Genomic DNA, 15,379 nt, shown 5'->3' on the forward strand with positions numbered 1-15,379 from the left:
ATAAACCGTGAGAGCTAGATAACAGAAACTTTCGCAAATGATGCATTTCCGTTGCCGCTATACACACAAACAACTACAATAAACTACAAATACTAATTATTTTTCGTACTTTTTTGCCTTTGTGCGCGAGTCCGACTCGCACCTGGCCGGTTTTTTTTGTCCGGTCCAATCTCTGAAAATGCTGGATCAATTTTAACCTGACTTTTACTAGCAGATAACAGACAGTATAGTCAGTATAGGCTATGTAATAAACACAGTATTGATTAAAATATTTTTACATAAGATCAATTAGGATTCACTAATTTTTAAACGACCTCAAAAAAAGGTGTTCAATTTGGCTGGTATATTTTGTTTATATCGCCGAGGTTATTATAATAATCAATTTCAAAAATTTATAGTAATAAAATATTTCATTAAAAAACAAACTGTTTCCCGCAGCTTTGCTTGCGTGGTAACGATAAATTTTAATCCTCACATAATAAGCCAAATTTCAGCCCGATTCGTTCAGTGGTTTGGTCTGTGCGTTGATAGATCACATTTACAGTCAGTCAATAAACCTTTGAGTTTTATATATTTAAAGATTTATTCATAACAGAACTCAGTCACGACACCCAGACAATATTGAAGATGTATACATTATAAATACTTGTTTACACAATTATTACAAGTATTGTTTTGTCTTCAGAAGTATTAAGGTATAATCCATTTGATGTTCTTTCATTGTTTTGTCTTTGTTATTTTCTCTTATTATTCATCTTAATACTTGTAATAAGATTATAAATGCGAAAGTCCGTCTGCCTGTCTCTAATTCACGTGTTCTTATCATAAAAGTTGCATCTTAATCTTTTTGTATATAGACCGGGAGATACTGACACAAAATTTCGAGTCATTTGTAACAGGATGGCGGTTCTACAGGGGTCTTAGTACGCAATGACAAAAAGAAAAATGATGGTGTGAACGCTGGTACCGGTGGGTTAGTCGCGTGGGCGTTAGTCGAACTCGTCGGAAAAATAGCGAAAGTCAAACGATTTGTAACACAAAAATTTTAGAATTTACCGATAGCCCATAAAAAATAAGTAGGCGGTAGTGTCATGCTATACTTTTCCGGTATGACTTACAGCCCGCCATACCGACGCGAATGTGTTGATTTAAAAAAAATAATTATTCAACCATTTGTACCAAGCTAACTTTTGCACAGGTAACCATCGTCGTGCAGCCATTTACGAAAATCGCCATGCCATACTTTTCGGACGATTCCAAATGGTCGCCATACCGCCGAAAATCTGCAAAAATTTTTTATTTCGCCTATCTTTTTTTACCAGTATTGCATTTGGCTTTTTGGAGAGTATTTGATAAAATGTGACCATTATTATATTTGCCATACTTCTAGTAGGGGGAAAAAGTGCTGTCATACTTGAAAAATAAATTTATTATTAATTTATATAAGTGAAGATTTCCAACACCTAGATCTTTGAAATTTTGTATTTATATTCGTTGATCCTCAAACTTACAGGAAAAATAAGTGCCATACTGTTACAAATCGTTTGACTTTCGCTATTTTCCGACGAGTTCGACTAACGCCCACGCGACTAAGCCGCCATTACCAGCGTTCACACCATCATTTTTCTTTTTGTCATTGCGTACTAAGAACCCTGTAGAACCGCCATCCTGTTACAAATGACTCGAAATTTTGTGTCAGTATCTCCCGGTCTAATAGGAAATAGTCGTACTATTATGTGTAATTCAATATCATAAAATACGATAGTAGTCCGATTTGGTCGTGTCAATTTAGCGACATCCAATGGCCTATAAACGAATCCTGAACCCAATAAAACGAATTGTAGGCATACCATCTGTCTTCGTATCCTTTTTCCACAAGTAAGTATTAAATCGTATTCCTGTGTAAATGTGAAGAAAATATTATAAATCGAACGATTAAGAACATGTTGTGATTGTAAATAAAACAAATAATTTTGCTATTTTAGTTTATTTTAATGAAAAATGCTGAAGCAGCTGGACCCAGGTATGTATTAAAAAGGATGTATGATTAAAAAGGATGTATTAAAAAGGATGATTGTTTGTTACCATTTAATTCAAACTCCAACTTACGTCCAAATAATGTTTTACAAAGCTACATTCTCACCGACAGTCTATTTTTTTATCGATAACTAGCTTAACGCCCGCGGCTTCGCCCGCTTTGTCTAAAACCTAATAAATTATATACTAAAACCTTCCTCTTGAATCACTCTATCTATTAAAAAAAACCGCATCAAAATCCGTTGCGTAGTTTTAAAGATTTAAGCATACAAAGGGACATAGGGAAATAGGGACAGAGAAAGCGACTTTGTTTTATACTATGATGATGAAGCCGAGAAGAAGTTCAATAAAAATATTTTAGGTATCGAAAAGCCAAATTGTTCTAAAGTTTAACTGACGACGAATACACCTTAGAATGAACAAAACTCCGGAGCCAAAGGCTCATATATTCAGTAAAGCAGAAATCTGTTTAATACGGAACAATGGAAACAAAGAAATTCCCAGCATCAAAAACTGATAATTCTCTTGGCTTTTTCGTCTATAATAACTTTACGGTTCACCTTCTCCTTTGTTATCTGTATTATAGAAAGACTAGATTTCCGCCCGCGGCTTCACCCGCGGTTCAAGGGAAATCCCGTATAGTTCCCGTTCCCGTGGGATTTCCGGGATAAAACCTATCCTATGTGTTAATCCAAGTTACGCTCTATATGTGTGCTAAATTTCATTGCAATCGGTTTACTAGTATTTGCGTGAAAGAGTAACAAACACATACACATCCTCACAAACTTTCGCATTTAAGTATAATATTAGTTTTTAGTTTTAGGATAGGACATTTGTTATTCAAAAAATTTAAAATATCAAAATAATTTTAAAATAGAATAAAAAAAGCTTTGTAATCTTTGTAGCTCAAACTTTTTAAAACTTGATTTAGAATTTATAAATTTATCAAAGCTTTTATCTTCGTACCTAGATGTTTTGATATTTTGACTAAATAAACGATAAATTGAATCACATTTCAAAAGTTAAAAACTGCCTTATTCAATACTTATATAACTTTATAATAAGAGTAAGCTGAGCACAACTAGGAATTGAATTAATATTAATCCTAAATAATCCATACTAATATTATAAATGCGAAAGTAACTCTGTCTGTCTGTCTGTTACTCAATCACGCCTAAACTACTGAATCAATTTTCATGAAATTTGGTATGGAGATATTTTGATACCCGAGAAAGGACATAGGCTACTTTTTATCCCGGGAAAATTACCGGAAATCCCACGGGAACGGGAACTATGCGGGTTTTTCTTTGACTGCGCGGGCGAAGCCGCGGGCGGAAATCTAGTCCTAAATAAAGCCAATGACAAGTGTAATCCAGCTATTGGCGCGCCGCTTGTATATGTCCCGCGCCTAAGCGTTTGAAGCGATAGATATTATTTACAAAAAAATTATTCGCTAGACATCTTCGCACATTATTGGTGAAAAAGCACCTTAATGATAAAGCATCGCCTGGTGACATTTTTCTAACTAGTAATAACTAGTAGATTACTCACAAACATTGATGATGTTTATATTATTCATGCCCAGTTTCACAACTTGTGGATTATGTTCTGTTTAGCTAAACTGTCCGTTAAAAATATAACGAACTAGCTGTGCCCTGCGGTTTTACCCACAGTGCTCCACTCCTGTTGGTCTTAGTGTGATAATAATATATAGCCTACCTCGATAAATGGGCTATCTAACACCGAAATAATTTTTCAATTCGGATCAGTAGTTCCTGTGTTTAGTGCGTTCAAACAATCGAACAAACAAACTCTTCAGCTTTATAATATTAGCATAGCAGCTGATATATGAAAATTTAAGTTTAGTTCCTGTTCTCGTGGGATACAACCTATCCTATGTCCTTTTCAGGTCTCAAGCTATCTCTTCATCAAAATCGGTTCAGCAGCGCAACGATTGAGACTTGAAGAAGAAACAGACACACAGACAGTTACTTTCGCATTTATAATAAAAATTACGATACGATTATATTATAAGCCAAAATTCGTGACATGAAATATCTTTTTCATCTTTAAAAGATGGAACCTACATATTGTATATTGTAACAATAATGTATGTCATAATTCGTGGAAATCCCTCTTCGGATATAAAAGCATGAAATAACGACATACCGACAGTTACTTTCGCATTTATTAAATTAAATATTTATATAGAAATTGGCTATTGCTACATAGTATAAAATGAAATCGCTGTGTCTGTCTGTCCGTCCCTATGTATGCTTAAATCTTTATAACGTAATGAGGTTTTAAGCTATTGCATAGCTTCTATCGCGGGCCTTGAGCGCGGGGACCGAATCGAGAAATTCCGTAACGAAAAAACCTCACGCTCCCCACTCCAACGGGCTCGGAGGTGTGGCTTGAAGGCATGCTATGCAAAAGCTTTATCACGGCAGTCCCAGAGTGCCACACGTCTTTTTTTTAATAGATAGAGTCGTTCTTGAGAAAAGTTTTAGTAGATATGAACATGAACGGAACATGCTATTTTCTAATCAGAAATGCCTTTTTTTACTCGATTTGAATGAAAATGTTGTGTGGGATATCGATAGGTCTAAGAATATATCGATAGTTATTTTTTAAAACGGATCAGCTAGTATTTGTATAATTATGTATTTGCTTGTTCGGAAAAAGTTCTGCTGGTGAAATTTTTCACTTTATGAAACGAAATATACCTACTCTACAACCCTGGATGGATTGACAGACTTGCCGAATAAATAAAAATATATCAAAAAATCATAGAGCCGTTTCAGAGAACAGAACTTATCGTTACAAAAAAGAAGTATTTCGGGAAATACATAATATAGAAAGTATAAATTAACAAACATATTATATTTCGCGATGCCTTTTGGTACCGAACAAGTACCGAAGCACAATAAAAGAAAAAACATTGAACAAGTAGATAAGAAAAACAATCACATACAAATATTTCAAGGAAGCCCCTAAAGCTTTAGTGAGATATGATTATTTTTTAATAGATGATTTGACTGAAGATTTTCCTCTATTATTTTATTTTTTAAGCTATTGCATAGCTTCTATCGCGGGCCTTGAGCGCGGGGACCGAATCCAGAAATTCCGTAACGAAAAAACCTCACGCTCCCTACTCCAACAGGCACGGAGGTGTGGCTTGAAGTCATGCTATGCAATAGCTTTACCGCGGCAGTCCTCGAGTGCCACACGTCTTTTTTTATCATTATTATTTCGCTTGTATTATTCCCTGTATAGACCGGGAGATATTGACACAAAATTTCGAGTCATTTGTAACAGGATGGCGGTTCTACAGGGGTCTTAGTACGCAATGACAAAAAGAAAAATGATGGTGTGAACGCTGGTACCGGCGGCTTAGTCGCGTGGGCATTAGTCGAACTCGTCGGAAAATAGCGAAAGTCAAACGATTTGTAACAGTATGGCACTTATTTTTCCTGTAAGTTTGAGGATCAACGAATATAAATACAAAATTTCAAAGATCTAGGTGTTGGAAATCTTCACTTATATAAATTAATACTTAATTAATTTTTCAAGTATGACAGCACTTTTTCCCCCTACTAGAAGTATGGCAAATATAATAATGATCACATTTTATCAAATACTCTCCAAAAATCCAAATGCTATACTGGTACAAAAAGTTTGGCGAAATAAATTTTTTTGCAAATTTTCGGCGGTATGGCGACCATTTGGAATCGTCCGAAAAGTATGGCATGGCGATTTTGGTAAATGGCTGCACGACGATGGTTACCTGTGCAAAAGTTAGCCTGGTACAAATGGTTGAATAATTGTTTTATTTGAATCAACACATTCGCGTCGGTATGGCGGGCTGTAAGTCACACCGGAAAAGTATGGCATGACACTACCGCCTACTTCTTTTTTATGGGCTATCGGTAAATTCTAAAATTTTTGTGTTACAAATCGTTTGACTTTCGCTATTTTTCCGACGAGTTCGACTAACGCCCACGCGACTAAGCCGCCGGTACCAGCGTTCATACCATCGTTTTTCTTTTTGTCATTGCGTACTAAGAACCCTGTAGAACCGCCATCCTGCTACAAATGACTCGAAATTTTGTGTCAGTATCTCCCGGTCTAGTAGAAACTGCTTCTCAAGCCCCGTAAATGGTAAAACTATGTTATGACGATTGTAAAGTGCTAGAAGTAGTCTAATGTTATTAATTTACTGTATCATCTCTAATTGAGTACATAAATGTTTGACTTTCAGGTCCCGAAAACTTACCTCCAAAGGTATAACACCACAAGTCACGCACACATCAGCGACAGCCAAGTGTGTCATCAGCAGATCCACTCTGGACTTCCTTCGCCTGGACCTGGCCAGCGTCACCAATACCGCCAAGTTCCCAAGACCACCTATAGCCATCAATATCCCATACGTCGTGATCACCACCCCCTGGTCTCGAGGCAGAATATCCACAAACGTCACATTGAGAGATGAAGAACCATCGAAATAATCCCAAAACTGTTTATCGATGAAGAAAGTTGACGTCTCGAAAGTCGAATTTATAGACATCTTCACTTCACTATCACTACACAAATAAAACAACAAAATTATTAACACTCACTAATGTATTTTTATAAGCATGTTTAAAAACGTATCATTTTTATATAAATTAAACGTAAAAGAAAAGTTGCGATTTTTGTGAAACTCCGAAACATTTTCGTCAATGTGAAAGTTCGTAGCACGCTACGCGCGTAGCTCTCGCTCGACGTCGTAGCACTAACTAACGTAGCCGTAGCAAAACATGCCCTAATCATACGGTGTATGAAGGAGTTTGATTCAAATAAATTCAACCAAGTGTTGATAATTGCATGATTGCAAATTACTATTTGAGTGGAATATTGTAAGTTAGTTAAATCAATTGCAGTGCATTTGCAACCTTATACACGTATTAATAAGAAAGTAAATTGCGATACAGAATCATCTTTTAAAAAAGAAACCAATTATTTGTGATCAACGGAAAATTCAACAGTCAAGAGAAAGATATACAGACTAAAAGCGTTATTAATATTAAAAACGTTAAATTTTTCGGTGCAATTTAACACGTAAAATTTAATTTTCTGTGTTTTACTTTCTGACATTTCAAGAGAATAAAAATGATAAGAATTAAAAAAACTCATAAAGAATCTCTTCCTATACATATAAGTAATATATTTAAAAGGAGATGTTTACGTAATACATAGGCATCTAGAAAGATAAATAATCTAAGATTTACAAAGTCAAATAAACATCCATTAATTGATCTTTATGTTAAATTGATTGATAAAAAAAAATTTTGTTAGGGAAACGAAACTTAAAAAGGGTGAACTATATAAACAAAACCACAGAATTACATAGTACAAATTATAATTAATTTCATTTGCTGAAAGCATGGTGTTAAGGTTAACCAATATATTGGTGAAGTTACAAGCATGTTTTTTTAATTAAATAGATCGCTTCCATTTTAATGTTTAATTTATTACAGCTATAATAATGTAAATATATTTTAGGCGCGGGTCAAACACAAGCGGCGCGGGCGCGGGCGTGCCATAAGCGCACCTCTTGAATCTGTTTTGCACCACGTCCTTCTTATACATTTTGTATGAAAGAATTTTGGAAAGGCGTCGAGACGGCACGCCACGGTTGTGCCACGGTTGCGCCGCCTTTCCAAAGTTATTTCATACAAAATGCCATGAATAGCGCGCCCGCGGCGCGCCCGCAGTGCGCCCGATGCGTGCCGCGCCGCTTGTATATGTCCCGCGCCTAAGTCGTTTGTATATTATACTAGCTTTCCGCCCGTGGCTTCGCCCGCTTTGTCTAAAACCTAATAAATTATATACTAAAACCTTCCTCTTGAATCACTCTATCTATTAAAAATAACCGCATCAAAATCCGTTGCGTAGTTTTAAAGATTTAAGCATACAAAGGGACATAGGGAAATAGGGGCAGAGAAAGCGACTTTGTTGTGTTTTATACTATGTAGTGATGATGAATTCTTAACAAAAATAGTACTGAAAAACTAAAAAGCTCACTTTATTTTTCATCAGTATATAAATTATTGTAATGTCATATTATAATCATTTTTATCGTAATTAAAATGGTTTTACATTACATTAACGCAAATGAAATGAAATGAAAAAAATTAAATTAAATCAATCTGTTTAAAGTGCGTAAAAATCTACTCCGAAGGAGTCGGTAACAGGCAAACATACAGCTAATCAAATCACTAGTATAAAACGAAGTTGCAGTCGCTGTCTGTCCGTCCCTATGTTTAAAACTATGCAACGGATTTTAATGATTTTTTAATAGAAAGAGAGAGAGCTAGATGGTTCTTAAGGAGGCTATAGTAGATATATAATTTGTTAAATTTAAAAAGGAGCAAAGCCACGCGCATTCAACTAGTATCATATAAACATAATAACAATAAATCATTGGTGTTAACAGCAATGTAATATCATCGTTGTCCTATTTATTAGTAGATTTATCTGTAATAGCTTATATTAAATACTAGCTGCGCTCCGCGGTTTCACCCGCGTGGCTCCGCTCCTGTTGATCTTAGCGTGATGATATATAGCCTATAGCCTTCTTCGATGAATGGGCTATCTAACACCGAAATAATTTTTCAAATCGGACCAGTAGTTCCTGAGATTAGCGCGTTCAAACAAACATACAAACAATCAAACTCTTCAGCTTTATAATATTAGTATAGATGTTACATTTTGCATGCAATAGGACAATAAACAATAATGATGCCATCCTACGTAAATCTCCGGACTTGCAAGTTTGATATAAAGAGGACAACGAACAACATCCTGACGTTGGGAATTAGCTTCAAATGAGCTGTTTCCAGTAACAGCACTTTGCACTCCTGCGACCTTATAACATTTCCTATGCTAAATTGGATTTAAGTCCTCTTAAAATCGGTGCTGCAACCTTTTTTACGTCACAGATGTTCACCGAGTGATTTCCCCTTTTAATGGCATCATGCTTCACAGACTACACACTTCAACGTGTTTTTTTAATACCATATAAGTATTGTATAAATTGTTTTCATAACGTCCTTGTGAGGCTATGTGCCATTAAATAAACGTTTTCTTTCTTTCTTTCCTTTTAAAAATGTTTACTTAGTCCCTCTTCAGTAGAAAACAATGTTAAATCTAGTCTCTATATAAATATAATTCTCGTGACACAGTGTTAGTTACCATACTCCTCCGAAACGGCTGCACCGATTTTCATGAAATTTTGTGAGGATATTGGGTAGGTCTGAAAAACGAAATAATAATCAATATCTTTTTTTATACACCTAAGTGATATTAGTAAGGCAGAACAACATTTGTCCGGAAAGCTAGTTGTTCATATAAAAGTAGTACATATTTGTATATTGAGTTTTATTGTAACATTCATTATAATTCTTACAAAAACAACTATCTTTGGATGAGATAATATTATATATTGTCCATGTATTTTTCCTTATTTGTGTTGGTATAAACCAAATTGTGCTTTGTCATTATTTACAACACGTTTCCGAATGCGAATTATTGTCAAAATAATAATATTTTCGCTTCATTTTATTACAATAACTAATAAGGAATTGAACTAAAAATCAAAATGTTTAAAATAGCCTCAAAAAATGTGATATTAAAAGTTGAATGAACTTTGGAACAAAAGAGTTTGGAACTGGATTAAATTTAGTATATTATAATAGAAAACACAACAATTAATCATTTCACATTCTCTTTAAATATTTTAACAACGGATTATATATATTTTGAACTTATTTCTTAAACCATTGAAATATTAATTAGTTTCATGTTCAAATTATTTCATTATCAATTCAATTTATTATTCACTAGCGGTTCGCCCCGGCTTCGCCCGTGGTACATATTTCGCAATAAAAAGTGGCCTATGTCCTTCCTCGGGTATCAAAATATCTCTATACCAAATTTCATGCAAATTGGTTCGGTATAAAAGCTGTGATTGAGTAACAGACAGACAGACAGAGTTACTTTCGCATTTATAATATTAGTATGGATGTGCTATTTATTAAATAGGTTTGAAGTCGGTGCCGAACATTAAGCACTTAGTATTAAGCCCGTGCACCGACGTCAAACCTTATTAATAAATAGCACATATCACTACATAGTATAAAACAAAGTCGCTTTCTCTATCCCTATGTCCCTATATCCCTATGTCCCTTTGTACGCTTAAATCTTTGAAACTACGCAACGGATTTTGATGCAGTTTTTTTTAATAGATAGAGTGATTCAAGAGGAAGGTTTATATGTATAATAAAATGCATCAAATAGTAGAGAAGTACCGTTATTTTTGAGGTTTCTAATGTGATGTCGTAAAAAATTACATTTTTTTCCGCTTACATTGCAAACGCAGGCTGAACCCTACGAGTTTTATCAAAATAATGTACTAAGTATTATACACATTGAAAAGGTCTACAGAAAAGTCCGCGGTGGTATATGTCTATCTCTTATGGATAACCCTTGTTGGTTGTCATTTACTTTTTACGACAAATAATGGCTAATTTTCGAAGCGATTTTAACCAATACAGCATTAATCCTTAACCAATTAAATACCTTGAATACATTGTTCATTTAATAAAGATAGATCTATATCGCCTGAATATTTTCGAAGATATTACAGATTTCAAAATTGCGGGACATAGCGTTTGCGGCGGCACCGGCCGGCCGCCCGGCTATATATTTTATACCCGTGCGAAGCCGGAGCAGGCCGCTATGTTTTTATATACAACGTACACAGTTTTTCTGTAGTGTATTTAGTATCAGCATTGCACCCGTGCGAAGCCGGGGCGGGTCGCTAGTAAATAATATGTAGTAATTAATAATATCAAATCTTTTTTATTTCTTACTTTTCCGTTTTTGAAGTCGGTTGTTTTTAACGCAGTTATTTTTATTAGTGAATATTAAGCTTTCCGTGCGATTAGAGCTTTTTATGAAAATAAAGCTCTCCGTGCGATTAGAGCCTTTAATGAAAATTATGCTCTCCGTGCGATTAGAAATTTTTGTGAAAATTAAGCTCTCCGTGCGATTAGAGCTTTTTGTGAAAATTAAGCTTTCCGTTCGATTAGAGCTTTTAATGAAAATTAAGCTCTCCGTGTGATTAGAGCTTTTTGTGAAAATTAAGCCTCCGTGCGATTAGAGCTTTTTGTGAAAATTAAGCTTTCCGTGCGATATGAGCTTTTTGTGAAAATTAAGCTCTCCGTGCGATGAGAGTTTTATGTGAAAATTAAGCTCTCCGTGCGATTAGAGCTTTTTTGTGAGAATTTAGCTTTCCGTGCGAATAGAGCTTTTTGTGAAAATTAAGCTCTCCATGCGATTAGAGCTTTTTGTGAAAATAAAGCTCTCCGTGCAAATAGAGCTTTTTGTGAAAATTAAGCTCTCCGTGCGATTAGAGTTTTTTGTGAAAATTAAGCTTTCCGTGCGATTAGAGCTTTTTTGTGAAAATTTAGCTTTCCGTGCGAAAAGAGCTTTTTGTGAAAATTAAGCTCTCCGTGCGATTAGAGCTTTTTGTGAAAATTAAGCTCTCCGTGCGATTAGTTTCTTGTGAAAATTAAGCTCTCCGTGCGATGAGAGCTTTTTGTGAAAATTAAGCTCTCCGTGCGATTAGAGCTTTTTGTGAAAATTAAGCTTTCCGTGCGATTAGAGCTTTTTTGTGAAAATTAAGCTCTCCGTGCGATGAGAGTTTTATGTGAAAATTAAGCTTTCCGTGCGATTAGTTTTTTGTGAAAATTAAGCTCTCCGTGCGATTAGAGCTTTTTTGTGAAAATTGAGCTTTCCGTGCGAATAGAACTTTTTGTGAAAATTAAGCTTTCCGTGCGATAAGAGCTTTTTGTGGAAATTAAGCTCTCCATGCGATTAGAGCTCTTTGTGAAAATTAAGCTCTCCGTGCGATATGAGCTTTTTGTGAAAATTAAGCTCTCCATGCGATTAGAGCCTTTAATGAAAATTAAGCTCTCCATGCGATTAGTTTTTAGTGAATATTAAGCTTTCCGTGCGATTAGAGCTTTTTATGAAAATTAAGCTCTCCGTGTGATTAGAGCTTCTTGTGAAAATTAAGCTTTCCGTGCGAGTAGAGCTTTTTGTGAATATTAAGCTTTCCGTGCGATTACAGCTTTTTATGAAAATTAAGCTCTCCATGCGATTAGAGCTTTTTTGTGAAAATTAAGCTTTCCGTGCGAATAGAGCTTTTAGTGAAAATTAAACTCTCCGTGCGATTAGAGCTTTTTGCGAAAATTAAGCTCTCCGTGCGATTAGAGCTTTTTGTGAAAATTAAGCTTTCCGTGCGATTAGAGCTTTTTGTGAAAATTAAGCTCTCCGTGCGATTAGTTTTTAACCGACTTCAAAAAAAGGAGGAGGTTATCAATTCGGCCGGTATATTTTTTTTTATGTATGTACACCGATTACTCCTTGGTTTCGTTTTTTTTTTTGTTCGATGCGGGATGGTGTCGAATTGGTCCCATAAAATTTTTTTTCGGATAGGCCCAGTAGTTTTTATTTTATGAACAGCACATTCTGGTCTGTTCCCCGACCAAAGTCGGTATCTTATCATTTTAAAAACGTTAGTGTAATATTATCACAGTACTTTTATGATCAACAAGAATGTTGACAATATCTAATTATACGCTGAGTATTGTCCAAACCAATAATTCAAATAATGGGAATTCCCAGAAGTGTTTGTTTTCGAAGAAGGAAAAATTGTTATAATATAGATCAACCATATTATTTGGAATGTAGAAATATTTGAACACGGATCTCGTAAATTGACCATAGTATAATTAGAACTGATATAAACCATAAAAATGTACTAGTATTTCAAAATAATACATATTATGTTTTCTTTTTCTTGCAGATTTGAGACCAATTTTTAATGGCTCTTGTTTTATATCTTTAATGATTGCAAAATAATAAATAAAAAAAGAAAAGTCAAAGACCTTTTAAGTATTCAATAAAAAAAAATTCTTAGTCACAAAAAATGATCACGATGAAAAAAATTGAAACCATCTAGATGACGAGAAGCGATTTAGCGAATAGTAGAGTACGTAACAAAGACAACGGTCATGGCGGGTCACACTTTAAATTTCAATTGAGTATTTAAAAATACCACACAGAATAATTAGAAACATGGCACTAGTACTATTAACATATTTCTTAACAAAATTCAAAAATGGCGACCGAGTAATGTCGATTGCAAATAAGTATCTAATTAATCCAGTTTTTCCTTCCCGGTGTAAAGTTAACAATTTTCCAAAACCGATAACATTAAAACAAAAGGAGTATAAATCGTAATGATTGGGTTTGTAAATTGTTAGTCACATTTCGTATACCCTCGCGAGATGTTCACTTTTTTATTAATTGCTTTGCTAACAACAGTGAATGCTGCTCCCAATCATGGAAGTAGAAAGGCAGTCACGACTGGAATGACAACCGAAAGTGCTAAAACAATTACGGAACCTAGCACTGAAGGATTAATTACAGTACACGAAGTCGCAGAATATAATATTACCGTAATACTGACTGATTACAAAGAAGAAGACATACAAGTTAGAGCAAAGAAGGAATTACTGAAGATAGAACTACATTGCAAACATGCTAATGGAACCGATTATGATTTCGCACATTTCATAACTATACCAGTATATCTTGATGTTAACGGCACTTGGACTTATGAAAATAATATTCTTACTATTACATTTCCTATTAAGAAAGCCGGAGGCAAAAGAATTAAAAGTAAGAGAAGAGATAAAGTACCTGATATTAGACTTCTTTTTAGAGGAGGCTTTGATGAAGATGATCCATCAGAAAACGTATTGACAGAAGATTAGCATGGTTTTCGAAACATAAAGGCGATTTTGAATCAAATTTGAAAATCAAACAGAAGAATAAACTCATAATTTTTTAGTAGCGTTATAAAACAATTTGTCAATTCATATTAATTTTAGTGAGCCGCAACCCGCCTCACGAAGGGATACTTTAAAATCTACAAATAACCACAATTATACCGTGTGACAATAAAGTGTGAAAGTGTAAAATGTATTGTGTCGGATGTATTATTTCTGATGACGGTCCCAAATTCGGAAGGTGGTTCACAATTCGACTGTTTTTTGTTTTTTTTTTTTTAGTGAAACTCTCTTTATGCGCATTGAGAGTAAAATTTCAAGGTCGTGTCATGGCGATACCGTCATGCTATGTAGTAAGGCCCCGCTTTTGGTATCTTTGAATCTTGCCGAAGAAGTTTCACTTCCAACACTTGTGCTCGGCACACACGCTCTTTTTTTATTTTGTTATACGTACCAATGTAGCTAAGCCATTAACTGTATTAATTAATCTTCATTAGAATTTTTTCACAGACTTAATATTGCAGAATTATCTATATTAGGTGAAAATTATCACATACATATTTAACAAGATTGTGGCAATTATGACGAATAACAATATACAAGATTACTAATCATTACGTGATGATAAAAAAAAATTTTACATATTAAATAACTGTGTCCAACAACAAGTGATTTAGCATAATTAATCCATTTATTTCACGTTTTTCCTTCCTGTGTCGAATGCACATACGCCGAAAATACTCGAATAACATGACTATAAATCGTAATAATTGGAATCAATAATTCTTAGTCACATTACCAACATCCTTGCACGATGTTCGCTTTATTGTTAGTTGCTCTCCTGACAACCGTCAACGCTGCCCCCAACAGTCAAGATGAAAAGGCAACAGAAAGTGATATAGCAAACACAGAAGAATTAATAACAATACATGAAGCTGCAGAATATAAACTTACGATAACATTGATTGATTACAAAGAAGAAGACATACAAATCAGAGCAACCAAGGAACTGCTATTGATAAAACTACACTCTAAACATGCTGATGGAACTGATTGTAATATTGAACAATATAAAGTTCTACCTCCATACCTTCATGTTGATGGTACCTGGATGTATGAAAACAATATCCTAACTATCACATTTCCGATTGATAAAGAAGCATTGGAAAAAGGATTTCAACGAAATAGTAAAACACAGAACGAATCAAATTCTAGTTCAGTGGAAAAAGATAGTTCTGAGGAAGATTCATCAAAAAATCCGTTAGCACAGCGGTACCCTTCGTGGTGGAGTCAACTACAGAAAAGCGAATTTGAATAATTATTAAACTTGTTTAAAATGATTTAGACAAATTATTGAATAAATCAAATTATTCTCGTAGTTTTAATATAATTTGCAGGTGTTCATATTTTGTGTATAATAAAGTGTGAATATTGAAATA

General features: G+C 34.5%; 3 protein-coding genes across 3 annotated transcripts in view; 2 read left to right on the plus strand and 1 right to left on the minus strand.

Annotated features, from left to right (window-relative positions):
• LOC149479730 (adipokinetic hormone/corazonin-related peptide receptor variant I-like) overlaps window positions 1-6,604 on the minus strand; it is an 82,555-nt gene extending 75,951 nt beyond the window's left edge. Inside the window, exon 1 of the mRNA XM_089707516.1 lies at window positions 6,314-6,604. Coding sequence (XP_089563642.1) covers window positions 6,314-6,604 — 291 coding nt within the window. The remainder of the gene's footprint in view (window positions 1-6,313) is intronic.
• A 6,829-nt stretch (window positions 6,605-13,433) lies between these two features.
• Window positions 13,434-13,925, plus strand: LOC149479731 (uncharacterized). Its single transcript, XM_089707614.1, has one exon. The coding sequence runs from the start codon at window positions 13,437-13,439 to the stop codon at window positions 13,923-13,925; it is 489 nt and encodes a 162-aa protein (XP_089563740.1). The 5' UTR covers window positions 13,434-13,436.
• A 741-nt stretch (window positions 13,926-14,666) lies between these two features.
• Window positions 14,667-15,379, plus strand: LOC149479732 (uncharacterized). The gene has a single exon (XM_089707490.1). The coding sequence runs from the start codon at window positions 14,755-14,757 to the stop codon at window positions 15,256-15,258; it is 504 nt and encodes a 167-aa protein (XP_089563616.1). The 5' UTR covers window positions 14,667-14,754; the 3' UTR covers window positions 15,259-15,379.

Source organism: Colias philodice, chromosome 19, assembly GCF_061535455.1.
Source record: "Colias philodice isolate Cphi_HAF_F1 chromosome 19, ilColPhil1 Martin Lab GWU primary, whole genome shotgun sequence".
Classification (NCBI taxonomy): Eukaryota; Metazoa; Arthropoda; class Insecta; order Lepidoptera; family Pieridae; genus Colias; species Colias philodice.